The 25,115-nt window shown below is 40.9% G+C and overlaps 1 protein-coding gene across 1 annotated transcript in view; it reads right to left on the bottom strand.

Moving 5' to 3' along the window:
- bbs9 (Bardet-Biedl syndrome 9) overlaps window positions 1-25,115 on the bottom strand; it is a gene marked incomplete at both ends in the record, with an annotated part of 251,222 nt that overhangs the window by 158,628 nt on the left and 67,479 nt on the right. The window contains 5 exons of the mRNA XM_083990340.1: window positions 1,908-2,060; window positions 3,376-3,548; window positions 5,006-5,101; window positions 6,849-6,989; window positions 18,400-18,414. Of these exons, the coding sequence (XP_083846466.1) occupies window positions 1,908-2,060; window positions 3,376-3,548; window positions 5,006-5,101; window positions 6,849-6,989; window positions 18,400-18,414 (578 nt within the window). The remainder of the gene's footprint in view (window positions 1-1,907; window positions 2,061-3,375; window positions 3,549-5,005; window positions 5,102-6,848; window positions 6,990-18,399; window positions 18,415-25,115) is intronic.

Raw genomic sequence — 25,115 nt, 5'->3', positions numbered from 1 at the left:
AGGGGCAGTTTTTCAGCAAGCAGTCTCTGTATTTGCCTCTATTTCCCTTTAATGCAGGTAAATAGCTGAGCAGGTGTCACTTCCCAGACTTATGATTGTAACCCACTTTATGTCCACGCAGATTTACTTAAATTTCTCAGATTATTCTTGCGTATCCTTACGGCGACGGCTTGAGGAAACGCAGCTGATGAAGTATGGCGGCGGTAAGTGTTGCTGATTGAGCTGTTAAGGCGGTTTACATTAAACAGAGCAAGCATATTAACATTTAAAGCAGACGTGTTTAGATGGGCCGCCCCGATAGCTTATCCTGGCTCCGAGGTGAGCTCTGTTTGTTTGGATTAGCGGCGCATTAAGAGCTTCAACGGCCTCATTAATTCTCTCTCATTAAAGCCGCGGCCTCGGCTCTGAACTCTGGGAGTTGATGTGCGTTAGATGGAGGTACATATATACTCTCTACGGGGCTGCGGAGCCGCTCTGATCACAGGCTGACGCACTGACAGCTCCAAGCCGGGCTAATGAAGGAGATGGTGATGTCACCGCACCGCCGGCCGCCTCGCTACGCTACGCTACGCTAACGCTAACGAGAAGCTAATGGACGTTGGAGCTGATGACCGCCAAGACGGGCTCTAGAGTAAACAGCAGGGGCAAGGAACCATCACTTTGTCTCACACACACACAGACTCACACACACAGACACACACACACACACACACACACACACACACACACAAACACACACACACACACACACACACACACACACACACACACACACACACACACACACACACACACACACACACACACACACACACACACACACAGAAAGCGAGGCAGCAAAGTGGCGACACATGGACGTGTGGGTACAAGTGTATCAGCAACAGGTTTTATCTGTTTAAACTAATGTGACCCCAATGTGTTTGTGTGCGTGTGTGTGTATATGTGTGTGCGTGTGTGGTGTGTGTAATGTGTGTGTGTGTGTGTGTAGTGTGTGTGTGTGTGTGTGTGTGTAGTGTGTGTGTGTGTGTGTGTGTGTGTGTGTGTGTGTGTGTGTGTGTGTGTGTGTAGTGTATCCAACAGGGTGTGAGCTCACAGCTAATCACCTCAGGAGAGGAAGTCCATAAATCAGCAGAATACAACTCTCACACTGTAAATCTACACTAACACGTCATCGCTCTGCATGTGCGTGTGTGTGTGTCTGTGTGTGTCTGTGTGTGTGTGTGTGTGTGTGTGTGTGTGTGTTAATGGAACACAGCACAAGTCTTTAACCCTCTGAGGTAAAATTTCACCTCCTAAAGTCACACAAGCAAAAGAAAAACTCTCATGTTCCTGCAGCAGCAGCAGCAGCAGCAGCAGCAGCAGCAGCAGGTGAGGGACTAACTCCTCTTCCTGAGGTTTTTATCAGACCTGATGGGACGTCTGTCCTCATCCACACGTTTTTTATTCTGATTAAGCAATTTCAAATTAAAAACGTCTTATGGAAATAGTCAAATCTGATTAAATGTCATGAATATTGATAAAAAATGAATGCAGTCGATCTCATTGGATTTTCTCTTGGAAAATGGAAACAGTTCTCTGCCAGATAAATGTGAGTTGTGACCATGAATCCTGCTACGTATTCCAGCTGTTAAAGACACGACGGGAGTAAACAAAGAAAGGCAGCGTTCAAACTCACACGCATCACAAACACAGCTGCTAAAATTATTGATCCGTCTTGTGATGTACAATGTGGTCCTCATTGTAACGTACAGTCAGTGAAGACGAATTTCCCCATGGGGACCAAATAAATCAAATCAAATCAAATCAAATCAAAGTTGCACACTTAATGAACCGTGTGTGTGTGTGTGTGTGTGTGTGTGTGTGTGTGTGTGTGTGTGTGTGTGTGTGTGTGTGTGTGTGTGACCAACCTGGCTGTAGGTGGCGTCCAGCAGTGTGTCCAGGTTCTGGAGCGGTGCCGGCGTCTTGTCTTTGAAGCGGGTCAACAGGCGGCGCTGGATGGCTCTGAACTGGACGGCCCGCTCCGACAGCAGGTCCTGGTACTGCTGAGCACTCACACGCAGCTGGAGAGGAGAAAAGAAGCTTTAAAATGAAACCCGAGTCAAAGTACATACAGTGGATGGTTTTCAGGATATGGCCATTTGAATTGAGTTTGAGTTTGAATTACGGTCTTCCACTCTCTTCTTTCGATTGAAAACCTGAGAAAACTGCGTTTAAACATTATAGAACGTCTCTGGTTCAAAGGCCAGCTGTTACCACGTGATACACACACCCTGTACAGTCCCTTGTTGTCATAGAGACGCCATTCAATTATCCTCGGAAAGCAGAGAATCTAACAATTCACATGCTGTTTACAGCTCGTCTCTATCATAAACAGTTCAGAAGTTGTAATGTTTTGTTGATGGTTTGTAAAATGTGCAAGCGCTGAATCAATGCTACGCTCGGTTTAGCATCTGTTCCCGTACTACGTGATTACACGCACCCCGTCCTTTGTTGTCACAAAAGCACAGTTCAAGGACCCTCGGAAAGCGGAGAATCTCACGATTCAGATGCAGTTTACAGCTTGTCTCTATCATAAATGGTTCAGACGTGTTTTCATGTTTTGTAAAACGCGTGCAAGCGTTGCATCGATGCTACGCTCAGTTTGGGCGCATGACGTCTGTCCGACTACCCATTTCTCCGACCATACATTTCTTTATTTTTGCGTCCATTAGTCCGACCTCCCATTTCTCCGACTTAAGTAGCCCTAACCCTTAACCTTACCCTAAACCTAACCTTAACACTGTAGAATGGGTAGTCGGAGAAATGAGCCGTCGGACTTTTTGGCAGTCGGACTAATGTATGCTCCCCGCTCAGTTTAGGATCTGTTCCCGTACTACGTGATTACATGTGGACCCCATCCTTTGTTGTCATAAATGCACCCTGGATGCTCAGAAAGCGGGGAATCCCTCGATTCAAATACAGTTTACAGCTCACCTCTATCATAAACGGTTCATAAGTTATTTCATGTTGTGCTCCTCTAGTGGGTTAAAAGCTGCAAGTCAACTTTAATCGTCATTTACCTGCCTTTTCGCAATATTTTCATTGGTTTTCCACGTTATCAGCTGATTATCTAAAAAAAGATCGTTGCGACTTCTGACTCATTTCTCCAGAGCGGGTCACACATGTTGTTTATAATATGTTTTACAGACTATTAGCACGTTCAGTTCACATCAAACAAAAGGAAGCAGGAGACGAATTCCTCCTGATTTCAAACAGAAACAGCTCCGAGTCACTGAAGCATCGACTGTAAACAAACCTCAGCAGATGTCGACCTGTGTGTGTGTGTGTGTGTGTGTGTGTGTGTGCGCGTGTGTGTGTGTGTGTGTGTGTGTGTACCTGGAAGTGGTTGTCCACTGACAGGAAGTACTCCTGCAGAGGAACCGGTCCACTGAAACTCTTCTTGAAGTCCTTCACTCCCAGTTTGGAGAAGTGTCTGTCGAACCTCTGGACCAGCTCCTTCACCACCAGCCACGTGTCCTCGAAGCTGTCGCTCTGGATACGGTAACGCTCTGACACACACACACACACACACACACACACACACACACACACACACACACACACACACACACACAGAGACACACACAGACAGATGGAGATTTAAATGTGGAAAATATTGTTTAGTTCATCGCTTTTTTTTTTCATTCTGATTCAGGGAGTTTATTGTCCCACAGAGGGGACATTTGTTTTACAGTGGTAATAATAATAAAACAATAAAAAGTTAGGGCCATAAAATGAGACGAAAAGAACATAAAACCACCAAACTTGAGTTAAAAATAATAAAAAACTGTTTGTAAAGTGCATTTATATCTTTGAGTTCTGGCCCTGGACCCTGTATATCGTAAATAAACAGAGTTGTTTATTATAAAAAAGAATCAAAAGCATCACAAATGAACAGTTTTAGGGATTAAAATGCCCTGAATTATACATTTACATATAAATTATGCATATTTACTCTAGTTTTTTTCTATTTGTAGTGTTTTATTTATAACATTTAATGAAAATACATATATCAGCCTCCTATTCCCTGCCTCTCTCTCCACTGTCCTGTCCATTAAAGGCAAAAAAGCCCCAAAAATATACTTTAAAAGAAAAAGAAAAACATATTAATGTAAATAATTTTATATGGACGTATATAGCATATATTATTTTCTTACTTTTCTTGTTTTATTCCAGTCTATCATGCCCTTATATTATACTGTATTATATGGATACCTGAATCTCACTAGAAATCCTTTATTTATCCTAAAAGTCTCTAAGTCTGAGTGAATTGTGTCAAAAATGTGAAAAAGCATCAGAAACACTTTGAGTAATACAGACACTATGCAAAAACTGTCATCTGGTAAAACTCGCTCCAGTCGCTCCATTTATTGATTTTTCGCCAGCTTCGTTGTAAACAAATGCACATGGGCGAGAGGAGCGTAACCAAAACAGTGGAAAAGCGAGCTGACTTGCACAGTTCCCTACTGTCTTTCTGTGTAAATATCTCATGTTACAACATGAAAATCTGCCGCTTATATTCAAGTGCGGCCTATAAATGTATTTTATTTTAAAATTTAGCTGGTGCGGCTCTATAGTCCGGAAAGTACGGTACATCATTTTATATGGATGTATATAGCGTGTATTCTTACTTTTCTTAAATCTGTTTTATTCTAGTCTACCATGCCCTTATATTATATTATATTATATGTACCTGAATCTCACTAGAGACCCTTTATTTATCCTAAAAGTCTCTAAATCTGAGTGAATTGTGTCAAAAATGTGAAAAAGCATCAGAAACACTTTGAGTAATACAGACACTATGTGAAAACTGTCATCTGGTAAAAGGTTTAAATCCCTGGAAGCTGCGCTGTGTCTGATCGTTTCCATGTTTCCACCATGATGAAGATCAACCGGGGTCTTATAAAAAAACAAAAAAACAAATCCCGTTCATGGTTTTTTGGTGGTGTCGGTGTCCCAGACTCACGGGAGGTCTTGGAGGCCAGCACGGTCACCTTGGCTCCTGACAGGAACTGGAAAGCCAGAGTGTTCCCGTCCTTATCTTCGGATTTTGATGAAAACTCTGCAGAGACAGAAAGACAAGACAGAAAGAGAGAGAAAGAGAGAGAGAGAGTGAACGCTGCGATGAGACAGATAGGAACGGCTCCATCGCCATGAGAGAGACGCCAACAAAAGGTGAACGATGAGATACAGTCCACACATACGCATCACAAAGACACACGATGGTTAACACAAACCACCGTGTGTGTGTGTGTGTGTGTGTGTGTGTGTGTGTGTGTGTGTGTGTGTGTGTGTGTGTGTGTGTGTGTCAGTACGAAGACAGAGAGTGTTTAGACGTCAGGGCTGCAGATTGGAGCTGATCGTCAGATAAGTGGGAAGGAGAGCAGAGATTCCCAGGGCTCAAACACACACACACACACATACGCATACGCACACACACACACATACGCAGAGAATCGCAAATAAATAAACATGCATAAACACACTCGTATAAATACACAACTGCACACGGTTGATTATTCACATACATGTATATATACACACACATACACATTCATTCATTCATTCATTCATTCATACACACAGCTCAGTCCGGACCCTGACTTCCTGTTCACGTTCATCATGTCACTGAGCTTTGTGCGGCGCCACCTGGTGGAGGCGTTAGTAGACGGACGGTCAACTCCGATCATTGTTGTTTCATTTTGATTCGTTCACAGTTTTGTTTTGTGTGAAAATCATAATCAAACCTGCAGAACACACGACCAACATGAGCCCTGAGGTTTTCTTTAAACGCCCAAAACCTTTACAGAAGATAAACTATGAAGAAATTAAGCAAATATTCCACTATCTAAAATCTGCTCATTTTAAATGTATGTTCATCTTATTTTCTTCTTTTAATCACTTCAGGATCACATTAAAAAACAGGCCGAAAAGTATTTACAGCCATAAAATCAAAGGTGCTGTCTCCAAAACTGGCAAATTGGACACTGTGTTTTGGTTTAAGCTGATGAAAAAGTGCAGAAACCGCAGTTCCTCTAACAGCCACTAGGGGCCGACTGTAAATGTGAGTCAGTCCCCATTGACTTCCATATTGAAATGTCCCAACTTTAGAGGGATATTTTAACATTTTGGCAAATTTGCCCATTGCCACAACCCCTATAGTCTTAGTGGTAGGTATTTACGGGCTTTCCTTTATCAAACTCATCAAATACACAATCGAACAACTCCAAAACGCTCTGGTGGACAAGTTGTGACCTGCACATTCAACACGCTATGAGATAATAATGGAATGTTACGAGACTGAGTCGTTTTTGAGGCAGATACGTAACTGGAACTACATCCCATACTCAACTGTTCAGCATTTTATCAAGGTAGTTTACATAACGCGTAATTCCTTTCAGCATTTTCTAATTTACCCAGCAGAAATGTTTTCTTTTGGTTTCATTTGTTAAGAATTACTTCAGTGTTGCATTTACTCCTAAATTTTGAATTAATTTGCAGAATAAAGAGTTTTGTTGTTCTTGTTTGCTTCCTTAACTAACTATAGACTTGAATAGTCTTTGAGGGCGTGGCCACTTTGAGTGACAGGTGGATGAGCGTTTGCTTGTCATAAATCGACATGCACAAGATTTGGATTGGCCTTGAGTTAGGGGGCAGCTTCATCTGTCTTTATTGACAGTCATAGAAACATGTGGTTCACATACAGAGCCTTCATCATTGTCTGGGACGGTGACAGCAGCATCTGTTGAACATCACATCATCATCATCATCATCATCATCAACATCATGTTTAAATGTCCGTGTGTTACCTGGGAAGATGGCGTTGAGGTTGACTGGCGGCTGGTTGGTATCCACGGTGATCTTAAACTTGGTGGTTTTGGTGGGAGAGGAGGGAACGCACACCAGCGCCAGAGGTAAACTGAACCGGGCCTGGAGAACCCTGGGAACTCCTGAGAAGAAGACGAAGAAAATACTTTAAAACACATTTTTCTATGTTTTTTTTTTCTTTCCCACTGACCTTCTGTTTGTTTTCAAAATAGAAGCTAAAAAGTGCAGCTTTTTATTCATTCACTTTTATTTATTTTGGAGCAACAGAAGCTGCAAAATTGATTTATCCTGCATTATTTCACGCTCCTCTCCATTCTCCGTCTTTCTGTTGGTCTTTTCCTGCAATAACAGCCTCATGGTCACAGCCCACTTCCCCATTAAGTGGCGCCCATCTCCACCAAAACTCCCCTACGGCGAATCAAACGAGGAAGTGGGACCATCGCCCCTCTTTTACTCTATTTTCTTTTTTTTTTTAAGGCTTTCTCTCCAAACAGCGGCCGGGCTAACATTTGTTAACACAGTCAACACCGCAGATGTTCGGATTACACGAGTATCTGAGCGCTACGAGACCGAGAGACTCAACATCAACACCGGCGGCGGCGGGTGTTTGTCGAAGATCCGAAAGGGAAGTTTTGTGAGATTTTGAGAAGAGAAAATAAGAGAAGAGGAGGAGGAGGAGGAGGAGGAGAAGAGTTAAGGCCAACTACAACTCCATCCTGAGCCTAAGCAGTGCTGAGCTTGGCAGAAATCTACACTTAGCTAGAATAACAGAGCGAGGAGGGGAGGGGGGAAAAGGAGGGATGGAGGAAAACAGTTGTTAAGAAGAGATGGAGCGAGGGCGAACCTGGGGAGAGGAGGAGAGGAGGAGGTGAGCTAACGACAGGAGAGGGAGAAAAACCTGAGTTGAGTAGAGAATAAGAAGAAAAAAAGAAAGAAAATGAATGGAAATAAACCAGCGTGAGAGAAAAAGAGAGGAATAATATGAGGAACGACAGCGTTAGGGTGGGAGGTGGACGGTTTAATTATGGAATATTCCAGGTTATTATAGATACCGATAATTACCTGCAACTACTGTGCACGGTTTTTGGTGCAGACATGAAATTATTATGTGATTATGTGAATGAAAGTGAGGCAGAGACAGAAAAAGAAGAAGAAAAAGAAAAAAAAGAGGGAAATCCAAGGAAAACAGTAGAAAGGAAAGACGTTTTTCCCCTTTTTCTCCGCACTCACTTAATTTCTCATTGACCCTTTGGTCCCGGGTGACTGAGTTAGTTAAACAACACATCACGTCCAGCAAACACACAAAACAAAGAGGGTTAGATACACACGTTGTCAGGGAGGTTTACTCGTTAAATATATTTACACAGAAGCAGGAAGTAAACCTCCTTCTGAACACTAACAATCCTCCATGTTGGGGGGGAGGAAAAAACAAAAAAAACATGGCGCGGACAAAGCAGGAAAGTTTGTCCAAAAAGAAAAAGATTAACAGCAGAAACATCTCTGCCCAAATACACAAACACATGTAGAGTTTTTTTTTATCGAAAAGGACGAAGGTGTTGCTGTAGTTTAGTTTACGAGTCGACACACAACGTACACACAGTTCGAAGGCCTTAAGATTTACTGTGTTTTTTAATAACTTTTTGACAATAATCAGAGCAGACATGATGTACGCCGTGATGGATTGCCTGACTCCGGCTAATTCAGTTTCAAGTCTCTCCAAGATTCATTTCATAACAAACTGAGATGAATGAAACCACTGGCTGCCTGAAAGGAAGGAAAAGTTGTTTTTTTTAAACTCTAAGGTATGCTTTGGACAGTGGTCAACACACAGGTAGAGTGTACTGTATGTGATATGTAATGAATGGATAAATTCTGTAGGTGCGACGCCTGCTAAAGCTTCCCTTTGGCTCAAATATTCAACATGTAAATAAAAAATAATCTTTTTATTTCCAACTACAGTACGATCACTAAAGTTAAAACTGTGAACCTCGTTCTCAGTCGTCCAGGTCATTGTAGGCGTCGGTACGCCCTAAAATAGAAGGCAACTGGACTTTTTGTCTCGTCTTTCGAAAGGTTTCTTCATTTTTAACTACTCTTCATTTTTAAACTACTCCTCATGTGCTCCTTTTCGGATCAGAGGCAAAAACGTCTTCAAAAGCCACACTGCAAAAATCAAAATCTTTCCAAGAATATTTGTCTTATTTCTTGTCAAAAGTCTCATTCCTAGTCAAAACTAATCTCTTTCCACTTAAAATAAGACTCATCGCCTATAAATTAAGTTGTTTTTAGATCATTTTCAATTGTTTCAAACAAATTTTCACTTGAAATAGAAGAAGGAAAGAAAAGAGAAAAATCTGCCAGTGAAAGCAAGTTTTTTGTGCTCATAATAAGAAAGAAAAACTTGCCCCACTATCAGATTTTTCTACTTATTTCAAGTAAAAAATATGCTTGAAAGAAGTAAAAATTGTCTAAAAACAAGCTACTCTTTATGGGACAAGTCTTATTTTAAGTATAATGAGATTTGTTTTGACTAGAAATAAGACAGATATTCTTGGTAAGATTTTTAGTTTTTGCAGTGCAGTGCAAAGAGAAGTCCAGCTGCCTTCGATTTTAGCACTTAATGACTGTGAGTCTCAAAAAGAAAATGGTGTAAATCATTATAAATGATGCCAGTGAGATAATCGGCATTTGGCAGCTCTGTCTTACACTGATCTATGACAGACAGGCTGTTCAGAAAACTATTAGATATATAATCTCCTTCTTTCCAGGTGCAATCAGTGCAATCACTTCCCACAATTCTTAATTTACATTTTGAAGTGTTTGCACTTTATTGTCTCAACTCAAGTTTTGCGGTTTTTACATTCTAATGCCTTTGTTTTATGGACCTTACTTGTTATTCTTTTTATTGTATTAGTTGTGTTTTTACTACCTCTATTACACAAATTTCCCCTACGTGGGAAAATGAAAGCTCTGAATCCTTAATCTGAATAAATCTGAGAGTTGATAAGTTCACAAGGAACAAGAAATGCTCCAAATCTTCAGCTACTAGACATAGAAACACGTCCTTTTCCTGGGGAACGAAAGGTCCAAAAGGTTCAAAAGGTGAGGTTGTGTCTCACCAAGGATCCCAAAGATTGATCCTATCCCACGATTGAATGGACGCCAGTGATGAAAATCAATCAATCAATCAATCAATCAATTTGTTTATTTCGGGCATGTCAATTTAAATCATCATCATCACACTTCATCTTAGTTCAAGTAATACAATACACATGGCCGAAAGGGAAACAAACAACACTGAGAAGAAAGAAAGCCTGAGGATCACACCTTTAAATCTAAGTATTGGGTTTCAGCTCTAATGGAGCCACTGTTTAAAACCAAGAGGCTTAAAACCTCAAGTTTTTGTGTTTGTCATGAAAATCCTCCAACGGGCCAGACCTTCTCATCCTGGTTTGACCTTTGCGACACCTTCACAAAGGATGCCACCCATCAACTGTGACACAATTTACATTTGAATTACTATATTTATACTAAATTATCTATCAAACCTGAACCTCCTATTGGCTCTCTAATGTTACAGTGAGTCACGAAGGTCCTAAAACTAAACCAGTCGTTTTCTCATGCAACATAAAGTTTAAGTTCCTTTCCCTCTCGAGCGCTGCAGCTTCAGCAGCTCGGGATGTTTTATGTTCACACTAAGGGTTACCTGTGTGCTGCTGAGACAGAGCTGGACATTTGAAACTCTGTCCACGGGTATTAATGATGGGTGGGGAAAGAAAAGAGGAGGAGGAGGAGGAGGAGGAAATACAGCAAGCAGAGTCATAAAAAGTCAAACAGACAAGGAGGGGAAAGGGATAGAGAGAGATAAACGAGACGAAACGAAAGATGACAAGATAGCAGAGAGAGAGGGAGAGGGCGGGACAGGAGTGAAGAGGTGAAATGCAAGAAGAGGAGGAAGGGAGTGGAGGTCACGAAAGGCTGGAAAAGACGGAGGGGAAACATTTTTCCGTCTCAAATTCAGCATCGCCATTTACTAGTCACCACTATGTGTGTGTGTGTGTGTATGTGTGTGTGTGTGTGAGGTAGTAAATCTGGTCTTGTTCCACTCCACCTCTGTACATTCCCAGGCTTTCATCACCAGGTTACACCCACCACTGGACTTTAGAGATTTACCTGCACGACTCTGTGTTTCTACACTTTTTTTTACTAAATAAACTTTACAAAAAAAAAAAAAACACTGAATCCACACAGCTGCGTAATGTTTAATACAAAACTACATGACTCCATCTTTTTACAGGAAGGAGAAACACATGACTGGTGAAACTCAAACCTGGACCTGACGTGAACCCTCCAGATTCTTTTATTTATCCCCCCTTTGATTTTCGACTTTATTCGCGTTCTGTTTTTCTTAGTCGTATTTCCTTACTAATTTGTGGCCCCTCTGGGATCGGCCACTGTTTTATCAAGGAAACAACTTTATATTGAGACCGGGGACCGACGGCGTCACATTTCGAAGGGACGGAGGAGATGAGGGAACGCACTCCTCTACTACTAACTAATTATAGTCGAGGTGTTATAGTAGATCTGTGGGAACTTACTGTAACGCTGATGTATTTCTACTTAAAACATACGAGTTTGGCTCTTTTGTGACACGTTATGGCTCATTAATGTCAGTGTTTTTGTGTTATTGATGTTACTGCTTGACTGGTCGCTGCAGCTGATTGGACGGGGAACTTTTAAAAATGCACATTGACCACACCTTCTCCTGGTTATGTTAGGGAGATACCTGTATTTTATTTTGTATTTATTTGGATAGGTAAGTGAGAAAATGAAAATGCAGATTGTTTTAGGCAATGCACTGGTCCCACACTGTTTAAATCAAATGTTTGGACTTCATTGTCCGTGGTGGCACTGGTCATCTTTGGTGTTGGGGAAGAATTATCAGTAGCTGGGCATCACAGGTTTTCGCAAAATAAAAGCAATATTTAAAGTGCAATTGTTATTTCCACTGAAAGGTGTTTTGAGAATGATCCGTAACTCTTCGTAAAGTCTAGTCTCGCGTTATCCCATAATTCCCTTCAGTTCTCGTCCCGTGAGACTTCACTTTGAGGGAGATGGATGTGAGCGTCTTGTGTTCAACGAGCTGTCTGATGTTCTCGAACTGAAATAAGTGTTTCCATAACGCTTTTGCGATACTTATATCGATATGTCTGAAATGCCACCTCATGAGAGCGTAAAAATGTTTTTGATATTTGAGAGGTTTTTCCGAAATGTAGGCGTTTCCATTATCAGTTTTTAATTGCAACATTTAGGTTTGCACTTTTCTAGGGATGATGGAAAGGCACCTATTGATGTTGTGTCCTTTTTTTATATACCTTTTTGTGATTTCATTACACTTGTTTTCTAGTGTGATGCCTTTGGATGAAAGCATTTTTATATATTATGGGTTTGAGATTACGCAAACCTTAAGACCTAAAGAAACTGAAGGGGCCACATTGGTACTAAAATGTCTGGTACAGGTACAAGAAAACTAGAATTGCTCATGGTTGTATCCCTACACCAACCAATCAAGCATCAAATAAGGTTGCATGTGGTCAAATATGGTTTAATTAGTGTACGACTTTATGAGTTAGTGTGAAAAACACCATGATCTTAACCTCTGACCACCAAAATCCAATCAGTTCATCAGTAATTAGTCAAGGTGTTATCATAGATTTGTGGGAAACAACGATGTGATTCCAATGCACTTCTGTTTGAACAGCCTAAACATGGAGTTTGGTTCTTTTGTGACCTAAAAAGTCTATTTTTTACACTCTCGTAATTTAATTACACTTGGTTTTTTAGTGTTACCATGTAAGCCACTTTGGATAAAAGCATGAATTTGTCTATTTTTACAGTATGTTTCAGCGCTTTGAGAATCTGCAAATCTAAAGGCTGAAATAGCAATAAAAGTAACAGAAGGGGCTCAATACACGCTGGTATTAAAATGTTTGGTACAGGTACTAGAAAACTAGAATTGCTCATGGTTGTATCCCTACACCAACCAATCAAGCAGCAGCAAATAAGGTCACATGTGGTCAAATATGGTCTACGACTATGCCAACACTATAATCTTAACCTCTGACTGTCAAAATCCAATCAGTTCATCAGTAATTAGCCAAGGTGTTATAGTAGATTTGTGGGAACCAACGATATGATTCTAATGCACTTATATTTGAACAGCCTAAACATTTGTGACATTAAAAGTATATTTTTTTAACACTTTTAATTGACACCTTGTAAGCCACTTTGGATAATAGTTTAATTAATCATTTTTATGTCTTATGGTTTTGAGCATCCGCAAGCCTTTAGGCTGGAAATAGCATCAAAGAAACTGAAGGGGCTGTACAGTGTGTAACTTATTAAAATGTTTGGTACAGGTGCAAGAAAACTAGAAGAAAGCTGCTACAAATAAGGTCATGTAGTATGTTCAGATATGGTCTAATTAGCGCACATGTTTAGTAAGATCACCATGATCTTGACCTTTGACAACTGAAATATAAATCAAATCCTCTGTGAGTCAAACTGGACGTTTGTTCCAGACCTGAAGAAAGACACACTGTCTCTGTCTCTAACTCTGGATGTTTCTGTTGCAGATGCATGCATGTATAAATCATAACAGTGAAAATTGTTGTAATTTTTGGGTTTTTGACGATCACAAGGAAACAGATGAAATGTTTCATAGCATCAGTCCTGCCGTTTACAGCTGGCGCGTGTTCACCGATGACCTCACTGGAGTCTGAACGCGGCCACGACAACCGCTTGAACCGACCCTGTTGTGATTTTATTTTTCATCATCATCATGTGTGACTCAGATGTATTTTTGTATTCCTGTCTCGCTGTTACGCTCGCTCGCACGAGAAGTGTCCGTTGCCGTGGGGATAAATAAATGTTGCGTCAACCCCCCCACCACTCCCGCCTAGTACGTCAAAAAATGTCACGGTCCCTGTCGGGCTTTGATGACACGGAGGTCGAGGAGATACAGTGGAAAGAAAAACAAGCCGATTGTTGGTGTTTGAGGAGATGATTCAATTCAGAAAATCTGGAGCGAGAGCGAGCGAAGCCAAAGAGTGAGTAAGTGACTAAACACTGTGTCTCGGTTACAGTAAACTGAGGTTACTGTGTTTGTCTTACACATGTCTCAGAGTCGTCCGCAGCTTGTCCCGGTCCTCCGTTGGTTGGGACCAGAGTAGTTACACTGTAAAAATCTAAATCTTTCCAAGAATATTTGTCTCATTTCTTGTGAAAATGTCTAATTTCTAGGCACAAATAATCTCTTTCCACTTAAAATAAGACTCATCATCTACAAATTAACTTGTTTTTAGATAATTTTCACTTGTTTCAAACAAATTTTCACATGAAATAAGAGAAAAAGGTAACACTTTACAATAAGGGTGCCTTAATTAACGTTAGTTAGTACATTATTAAGCATTAATATATAAACTAATGTGTCAATTAATGCTGAGTAATGCATACATAATGATAACTAATTACATTATTCAACTTTTATTATTACTTAATCATTTATTAACTAACTTTGAGTAGTAAACATGAATTAACTGCTTACTAATAGGCTACATTAATTAATGTGTTTCCTAATCCTAAGTAATACATAATAATGATGATATCTGTAAACAGTTAATTAATGCTTAATAATGTACTAACTAACGTTAATTAAGGGACCCTTATTGTAAAGTGTTACCTTTTTCTCTTATTTCACGTGAAAATTAGTTTGAAACAAGTGAAAATTATCTAAAAACAAGTTAATTTGTAGGTGATGAGGTGATATATTATGTGGATATTATGTATTTTAAGTGGAAAGAGATTAGTTTTGACTAGAAATTTGACATTTTGACCAAGAAAAATCTGCCAGTGAAAGCAACTTTTTTGTGCTCGTAATACGAAAGAAAAACTTGCCCCACTATCATATTTCTTTTTCTACTTATTTCTAGTAAAAATATGCTTGAAAGAAGTAAAAAGTGTCTAAAAGCAAACTATTCTTTATGTGACGAGTCTTATTTTATGTACAATGAGATTAGTTTTGACTAGAAATGAGACAGATATTCTTGGTAAGATTTTGAGTTTTTGCAGTGTATACTGTACCTGAACAACACGTTAAAGGTTTACTACGTCACTGTCCTGTTCCCCGTGTGACCTCTGACCCCCCCTCCCACCCCTCCCTCCCTGACGGAGCGCTGCCTTCAGGGCGGCTGACACTGTTCGACACACTTCACATCGCAAGTGCACATCAACCAACTGCTGCTACTTGTTAAAGCTGCTGCAGCTCCAGTGTTGTGCTGTCTCAAAGGACTCTGATTCCAATTATCTGGAATCTGTGTGTGTGTGTGTGTGTGTGTGTGTGTGTGTGTGTGTGTGTGTGTGTGTGTGTGTGTGTGTGTGTGTGTGTGTGTGTGTGTGTGTGTGTGTGTGTGTGTGTGTGTGTGTGTGTGTCAGAGACAGAGGGGGGAAAGAGAGCGAGACCACAGAGTTTATTTGAGTAGAGAACCACTGTACGGGATCAGGTTCTTACCGCAGCTGCAGTGATGTCAGCCGTGTGCGTGCATGTGAGTGTGAGTGTGTTAAGTGTGTGTATGTGCAAAATACCTGATATGTGTGGATCGAAAAAAAAAAAAGCACGTACGCCGGTCATGTCGCGGCTCGCTCTTCGACAAATCGTGTTCATGTGCAGCTTTTCTGCAGCCACGAGGTCAGAGTGTGGGATTCTGGGTAACGGACGGACACTTTATATATATAATATATCAGTAATACTAACATTTCTATTCTGCAACATGACCTGAGATCTGTTCATAAACTCATAACTAAACCTCTAAAACGCTGCAACACAATCAATTCAATATGTTTGATATGATAAAACCAAATTACAAACAGGTATAAATCTAAATGCTGCTGTTGCGTCATGAATAAAGTCCGTATTTCACTGCATGGAGCCGACTAATGTTAAACCAACCAGGCCTTTGGAAGAAAAAAAAAACATTATACATCTATCAGCAACACAATTATATGAAATTAGAGCGTTAATAAGCTGCAGCTTCATGTTTAATAAACACAGTTGAAACACTGACACCGGGGTAGAGCTTTCTCTACCTCATGTTTAACTTAGAGCAGAAGGTCAGAGGAGCTGCAAGTGGGTCGACTAAACATGTGCACATTGGTGGTGTTTTGTAACTATATTATGTGTCTGTTCGCAGGCTAAACAGCAAAAACTTGTAAGGGGATTAAACTGAGATTTAAAAAACAGATTATTATTAAAATAAAATAAAAACAAAGTAGTGATTAGACGGAAGGGTAAGGCTGGGTAGAGTGGGTGGGAGGGATATTCTTTTAGGTTTTGTTTTTGTTCGTTCATTTTTCTGTACTCTGTATACATGTTTATCTGTTCTTTCATTTGCCATTGTTATATGTTCTAAAAAACAAAAAAGAGGGCATTATGTCCTAACGGCACACATTTCTATATGGATATACATTATACTCTTGGATGCGTATGATGTAGATATGTAACAATATTAAAGTCTGCTCTAATAAAAAATATTTGAAAGAGAAAATAAAATAAAAACTGGCATGAATTTAGACATTTTTCACGATCAGTGTTTTGGTTTTTTAGGTAAAAGCATTGTTAGCATGTGAGGAATAAAGTTGAGGAAGGTTTAGGAAAAGTTGTTGACGTGTTGCTTGTGTTACATGTTGATTAAAAAAGCGTGTTTGTTGGCAATATTGGTTTTTATTCATTTCTTTCTGCTCTCTTTCATGATCCTGGTCCTTTTAACTGTCTTTAATTTTGGAAAGTTTACATTTCCCTGAAAACATATTTGGCTGCTGCACAGTCGCTGCATATGAAGATGATTTGCAGTTTAGACTAGTTTGTGTGTGCATGTGTGTGTGTGTGTGTGTGTGTGTGTGTGTGTGTGTGTGTGTGTGCATGTGTGTGTGCATGTACTACTGCAGGGCCTCTAAGCCCACTATAGATTACAGGACATCCTACTCTGTATCAGAGCACACAAACTCAGACGGACTAAAACAAACAGTGGCTGACGACTGGGAACACTACAGCTGGAACACACATAGTTGTACAGTGTGTGTGTGTTGCACTGCAGAAAAATGCGTGCCAGTGCATTTCGGTATGTGTGTGTGTGTGCGTGTGTGTGAGACAGATGATATTTCTGTGTAAACTGCACTGAGTATAAAAGGATAAATGGATATTTACTTATTCCATACAGTGAGGAAGTGTGTATGTGTGCAGCCTCTTGCCAAGTATCACGTTACAGGAACATAAACAGAAGGCAGCAGACTCTTCCTGTATATACAGTAGTGCTGTGTGTGTGTGTGTGTGTGTGTGTGTGTGTGTGTGTGTGTGTGTGTGTGTGTGTGTGTGTGTGTGTGTGTGTGTGTGTGTGTGTGTGTGTGTGTGTGTTGGAATGCGTATAATGTATTTTTGATTATATGAACATTTCTGTGTCTGTGTAGAAGAATATTTGAGTGCATGTCCCAAAAATACAGCAAATACACGAGGATGTGTGTTACAGCTACGTATTTGTCTTTTTAACCCTCCTGTTTGTCGACCCAATCTGTTCCCTTCCTCCATCCTTCCTTCTTTCCTTCCTTCCTTTCTCCCTTCCTTCTTCCCTTCCGTCCTTCCTTCTTTCGTTCTTTTGTTCCTTCTTTCCTTCCTTCCTTGACCTAATCTATTCCTTCCCTCCATTTTTCTTTCCTTCATTCAGTCCTTCCTTCCTTCGTCCTTACTTCTTCCTTCCTTTTTGACCCAATTGACTCAATCTGTTCCCTCCCTCCATCTATCTTACCTTCCTTTTTCCCTTCCTTCTTTCCTCCCATCTCTCACTTCCTTCCTTCCTTCCCTTCGTCCTTCTTTCCTTCCTTCCTTCCTTCTTTCCCTTCGTACTTCCTGCCTTCCTTCCTTTTTCCCTTCATCCTTCCTTCCTTCTTTCCTTCCCTTTGTCCTTCCTGCCTTCCTTTCTTCCTTCCCTCCCTTCGTCCTGCTTTCCTTCCTTCCTTCCTTCCTTCCCTTCATCCTTCTTTCCTTCCTTCCTTATTTTCCTTCCTTCCTTCCTTCCTTCGTCCTTCCTGCCTTACTTTCTTCCTTCCCTTCGTCCTTCCTTCCTTTTTTCCCTTCCTTCCTTCCTTCCTTCCTTCCTTCCTTCCTTCCTTCCTTCGTCCTTCCTGCCTTACTTTTTTCCTTCCCTTCGTCCTTCTTTCTTTCCTTCCTTCCCTCCTTCCTTCCTTATTTCGCTTCGTCCTTCCTTCCTTTGTTCCCTTCACCCTTCCTTCCATCCTTCCTTCCTTCCCTTTGTCCTTCCTTCCTTCCCTTCGTCCTTCTTTCCTTCCTTCCCTCCCTTTGTCCTTCCTTCCTTCCTTCCTTCCTTCCTTCCTTGACCCAGGAGAACAACAGGAGGGTTAAATCAATAAAGTGTGTTTCTACTTGGCTCTACTCTATCCAGCTCTACTAAACCAGACACTTACCTTTGGGGTTTAGCTCTGCAGAGAGGAAGCAGATAGAAGAGAAGAGTCAAAGGTTAGACAACAGAGATGGTAGAAGACAGACAGACAGGCAGACAGACAGGCAGACAGACAGACAGACAGACAGACAGAGGTATCACTCCTCCTGTCCACTTTAATTCAGAGAGGACTCGGTCACAAAGCGGCGCTGCAGGAGTCGGGCTCTGCTCTTCAAACACGGAGGGGATTCCCTGGGAAAACCTCCATTTCCCTTCTTCCCCATATGAACTTGCACACGCAAAAAAAGTCAAAAACACACACACACACACACACACACACACACACACACACACACACACACACACACACACACACACACACACACACACACACACACACACACACACACACACACACACACACACACACACACACACACACACACACACACACACACACACACACACACACACACACACACACACACACAAACTCGGAGAAGGAGAGCTCGGTTTTCGCCTTCGCCTTCCCACACAGTTGGAAAGTTGTGCTGGAGCGAGAACGCGACTCTGCTGCTGCGCCGGAGCCAAAATAATCCTGAATATGATAAATTGTCCAAATCCACAATTAAATGTCTGCTTGTCAAAAGGTTAGCGTGGAAATCCATCTGACAGAATGTGGAGGGAAAAGACACGTTTCCTAATAAAATCATGAGCGCCGGGAGTTTCGCTGGTTTAGAAAAAAGGAGGAGATGCTGCCGACTGATAAACCTGTATTGATTACTGCAGAAAAAAGAAAAAGAAAGACGACAAATGCACAACAACAAGTAAACCGAGACGCCTCCTGATGATAAATCTCTACGTGCATCCAAGTGAAAATACCTCAACTGCTCACAATCATCAACTATCGACCCAGTGGGGGATTGATTATTGTAACTTTAGACTTAAAAGTGCAGTTTTCCACATGTTTGTTTGATTTCCAGGTGAGAATATATGTTTGGTATTTTGATTTCTGTGCAGTCTTCTTCCTGAAAACCCCCCACAGACACAACAATTCATCACTTACATCATGGAAAAAGCCTCTTTATTCTCTCTGCCTGAGCTGAAAACTGATTTTTATTAAACTTTTGGACCACATGGGGCGTAATATGTTTGTGGATGATTGACCCTGTAATTATTATTTTTCATTTTGTTCAACTCTGACTTCATAGTTTATTATTATATTTTTTCTTCCAGATATCAGATGTCAGATCATTTAGAAATTGTTTCCATTGTTCTGATGTGTGCACTTTATTTTTCCCTATAACAGTACAAACTTCTCTTATTTTGAAAAACAGTGGATGATAGAGGAATGTAAAGAGTCTGTGGTTACTAAACGAAAAATAAAATGAATGAAAATGTATGAAAAAGGTTTGTCGTTTGTCCAACTGAATTTAAAGAAGATCTTATCTAATATAGAGATCAGAGGGCAAAGGTCAACGGGAGGAAGGAACCAAACCATTTCTGTGTTTTTGCTTCTGTCTGTGTTTATATTTCAACTTAAATGAAGTGAACCAGCGTCACACAGTTTGGTGACGGACCAGAGGAGCGAGCGGCTTCAAAACCACCGAGACCGGCCAAGTTCCTCAGCAACGGGAGGAGGAGGAGGAGGAGGAGGAGGAGGAGCTGAGGTCACCGGGGTTCGTTCAGGCCTCGGTCCCGTCTCAACCATCACTGACTGGTACTGTAGCTCTGTAACCACGGCGCCGACACTTCATTCATAAATAAATGACTCCTCCAGCTCCACATAGTGCCAAAACTGTAAGTACTGTAAGTAGGTAAATAGTGCCATGAAGCTGATCCCCATGTGCCGTAAGTTGTTTACTCTATATTATCTGTGAGTAAAGCCTCATCAGGAACTTTCCCAGGAACCTTTGGAGGAACTATGAATGTTCGGACCACAGGAACCAGTTGTTCAAAAAGTAATCTGGATCGGATTTTGGATAATGGATTGGATCAAATCCTGAAAATGTGTTGTTTCAAAACCAAAAATGGATTCTGAGATCGGATTAGATCACATTATCCAATATTGGTTTTCATCTGGATCAAACTCTCAGTTTGTGTTGTTCAAAACTTTTTTAGTAGGATTGGGAAAACTTTGATCCAAAAAAACAGGATTATTCTGAAGGAACAAAATGTGATTTAAATTCAATTCAAACTGGTCAAATAAACTATATTTATAATGTAGTAAATATAGATTTATTACTATTGTATTATATGATCTAATTTTAAAACCATAACAGTGATTAGTAAATAAAGTTAACTTTTGAATACTCTACAACTGAAGAACTTTTCCCCAACTACTTTCCCCCAAACTGAATTTAATGAAATTTGAAGTTTGAAATTTGAAGTTTGAATTTGAAACACATGGGGAAATATACACAATTTCACTAATGTACTGTAGGCTATATTTGCTTCTTTTTTTTAAATGTATTTTAACAGTCCAACCATATGGAGTCTGGCTGTTTAAAAGACATTGAAGAAACAACAAAGAGCACAGAAAACAATACATACACTCCATTTTCAAATAAACCAATCAGCCTTCAGTGTGATGAACAGTCCCATCTAGAGAACTCATTATCCAGATTTGGTAATCTTGAAAAGTTTGGATCTGAATAAGAATGATCCAATCCTACTTCACTTTGAACAACTGGGATAAAAGTAAAACAGATTACGTGATCCTGGATAGCAAAAAAAGGGATTTCAAAATTTGGGTAATTTTGATCCAGATTACACCTTTTGAACAACTGGGCCCAGGGTCTAAATTTAGACCCGGCGGTAACTGATCTACTTCCAGAAAAATCCCTGCTGAGGCCGGCGGGATAGTACTTTCCAAAGCTTTAGGAACTTTAAAGGGAAGGGGGCGTGGTCTGCAGTGGTGAACGTTTCTGATTGGTCGAGCAGCTCCAAGCTTTGATCCAAGATTGTTTTTTATTTCATTGCAATTGAATCCAAGTGTCGAGTCCAAGAAGAAAGCGAACGACAGATGGGCCGAAGATGGGGTGCAGGCCTTTGCTTGCTCAGCATTTTTTTTTTTTTTTTGCCGATGATGATAGCCAGCCAGCGGGATTTGGAATTGGTCGTCACCAAAATATCAAGGAAGTTGAGCAACGACGTTGTCCACACTGCCAAAGAAACTGGAGTAGGACTGGAAGAGCAGCGTGTTTACCGCCGTTGCTTTTCCATACGTCAACGGCCTGATTCACATAATCCCAAAGACTTTAGACGACAATGGGCCTCTATGGAAAAAAATCCCCCATTATATATATATACAGTATAAAAGCATCAAGGTAACAAGCTTTTTGTTTCCACACCGATGTTGTGTTTGCCCTCAATACAACAGCAACTGGTAATAGTTGATTTTTTATGTTGTTTTTTTGTGCGAATTCAGTTTTACAACGTTTTTACGAGGGAACAATGAAGATCTGGTTTTATCTCCTGGTGGAAGGAGAGTGTGTGAGATCTGCCAAAGGTTTACAGAGGACAGAACAATAACACCGATCAATGAGACACACACAAAAAAAAAATAAAAAAAAGGTTTCTCTTATCCCCACGGCTCCTCACGGCCAGATTTTCCCAGCTGCCGTGGGATTTAGACCGATTTAGATCGGCCTCCTGCTTCTCTAACCTTTAGGCAGCCGCAAGCCCAAGTCTGGCAGATTAAGCTCTGATTTGATTGGTCGAGGAGGATTTCCTGCGAAGGTGAATGAGAAGCAGATGGCAGGTTGCAGGCCAATGCAAGAAAGAAAGAAAAAAAAAAAAAAAAAAAAAGGCAGTGAGGTGCTGAGTCAGGCGGTTCACGAGTTATTAAACCTGATGAAAGTCCTGCTTCCTGACGGCTGTCCTTTACAAACTCCATCATTCTCTCCTTTATTTCAATATTTGGAAATTTTTAATTAATCTAACTTCATAAATCAAAATGTAGATTGACTAAAGCATGTATTTTTGGAGGTCTACCTGTACCGAGGTTTCTAAATGTCTAGTTTGTACCAAGCAATTCTCAAATCAAAAGTAGCAGTTTGACTTTTAGACCAACAAACCATCAGATTAGGTTCATATTTAGCAGCGTTATCTACTCCTACAGTTCTGTTATTAGTTTGTCTGGATCGACTCTGACCTCTGTTCAGAGCCAGAGAAAAGAGAGAACAAGCAGAACTGGAGGGGAGGAAAAAAAACAGAAACAGAAAAGGGAAGGGAGGAGGTAAAAGGGAGAAAAAAAGAAGAAATAAAAGCGTCAATGTTGAGTGAAAGCTCCGGTTAAACGTAAAGGACGTGTCAAATGGAGCACGAAGACACTTGCAGCTCTCGCTCAGACACACAACCAGCGGTAGCCGGCGTTTGGCCGCCCGCCAGGCAGCGTTCAATCAGTCTTTTCCTGCTCTGAAATCTCCTGTAACGGCTGAGAAACGAGTCTGGGTGAAACGAGTGAAACTCTGGAGCCATTAGCTGCCGGAGGAGGAGGAGAAGTAAAGAGTCGGTCTAGTGTTTCATGACCGCAAGCGTTTATTTTATCAGTAATAACCTAGAGGTAGGAAAAGCCGAGAAAGCTTTTCTTTTGTATATCACCAGAACAACAAGCTGTGTTTTCTTTCTTTTTTTTCAGATTTTCAAGGTCAGAAATGTTTCCCTCCATCATTTTTTTTTCTTTTCTCATGCAGGATCGGCATCAAGCAGGTTGCAGCAGCTCCAGTGCTGAAAACCAGATGAAGGAAGGACTTGTTGGCTCATCAGCATCGGAGGGGGGGGATCTGCTCTTAAGCAGTCAATGGACTTGACAAGCTATTAAAACAAGGGGATAAATATGAAATATAAAACTGCATCTTTCAATGAAACACAGCTGAAAACTGCTCAGAGACAGGAACACAGGGCGTCTGCCAAAGCCGCAAAACCCTCAAATTTACTATGTCAAACAAATTTTTATGTGCATTTGCATAAAGATCTGCATCAAAAAGTAGAAACAGATTAAAGATCTGTGCCAGGACTTTCTCTCTCTCTCTCTCGTTGCAGCAAGTGAAGTGAAGCAGCTCATGAGAAAGCAGCGAGAAATTGAAAAGGTCTTTAAAAATCCTTCTTTTAATAAATGAATCACTTGTTCCCGTGGCCCGTGGCCTAACTTCTAACTTTCCACCAAAGTCTGTTCCTCCGTTTTTTGAGGTTTTTTTTTTTTTCTTGTTGAGTGAAAACTAACAAACAGAGCTGAGAACATGATCCGCTTGGCAGAGATAACGGGGCAACACCGACCAGCAGCAGCAGCAGCAGCAGCGGTGGTGGCGAGGGCCGAGCCGACAAAGAGAAACCAAATAGATTTCAGAGCTGGCAGCGGAACAAGGAAAGACCTCGCCGTACAAAAAAAAAAAAAGAAAAACACACACACACACGGTGCAGCGGCCTCCCTGAGACATCGCCGTATGGAGATGCCGGTCACTCTGGACCAGCAGCTCAATAAAACAGGAGAAAACAACGACGGCTGCCAACGAGCTCCCCGGGTTTCCACACGCACACGCACACCGGCCTTAGCAACCAATGAATCACCGCTGGCCCGTGTTTTATGGAAATTAATCCGCACGGTCGTAACTTATCTTCGACTTGAGCGGTGTGTGTGTTGGTGTGTGTGTGTGTGTGAGGTAACAATGCACTGTAAATGCCGACTGTGTTGTGTGTGTTGTTCTGTGTGAAGGGTTAAGAGAGAAATCACAGAAGCCACTAATGAAATTCTTTCTAGATTGTAGCGGCCGCTGAGCCTCCTTTGAAGGGCTTAAGGAGTCAACAGGCGTCTTAAATGTCAAAGGCCTTTGTGGAGCTTAGAGATGGGCAGCGGAGGGACGGCGAGGAGGAGGAGGAGGAGGAGGAGGTGTTAAAGGCGTAATCATCATCATCATCATCAGCAGCCCTGGGTGGGAGCGGAGAGAGACAGAAAAAGAAAGAAAAGAGTGATGCATTCCTCTCATACCGGGAGGCGTTTAGAGGATGAGGCGTTACTGGAGATTAGCGCTGCAGGAACACACACACACACACACACAGACTTTAACATCAAGTTTGCTGGTGATGAGCCGCGTCACGGTTAGATGAGTCTGGTGGTCGCAGCTTCAGGTGGTTTATGTGTCAGTTCGTGCTGACGCTGCAGATACTGTGTGTCTGTCTGTTCTCATTGATGATGGTTAAACTGTTCGGTAACACTTTACTTGAATAGGTATTCATAAGATTGACATAACACTGTCATAACCATCAATGAATACTTATGACAGCTGTCGTTAAGTGTCATTCGGTAAGTTATGTCACTTTTAATGCAAAGTTGACATTAAGTTCTAATAACAAAAACATCTCAAACAATGTCAACTTTGCATTAAAAGTGACATAACTTACCGAATGACACTTAACGACAGCTGTCATAAGTATTCATTGATGTTCATGACAGCTGTTATGTCAATCTTATGAATAACCATTCAAGTAAAGAGTTACCAACTGTTCTTTGTGTTATTGAATGTGAAGATGGATGTTGGTATAAGACCTATTTCATGGGTATATATTATGACATGTGGATGTTTATGTGGACATGTATGTAAGAATGTGCATGCGTATGTGGGTATTTACAGTATGTATGTATGTATATGTGGATATGTGTTAGTGTAGGTATATGTATGTATGTATGAATTCTGTATTAGGTGTATATTTAAGTTATATTCATGTTTTTGTAACATTACA

The sequence above is a fragment of the Trachurus trachurus genome (genome assembly GCF_905171665.1).
Source record: "Trachurus trachurus genome assembly, chromosome: 16".
Classification (NCBI taxonomy): Eukaryota; Metazoa; Chordata; class Actinopteri; order Carangiformes; family Carangidae; genus Trachurus; species Trachurus trachurus.
This window is presented reverse-complemented; position numbering and strand designations above follow the sequence as displayed.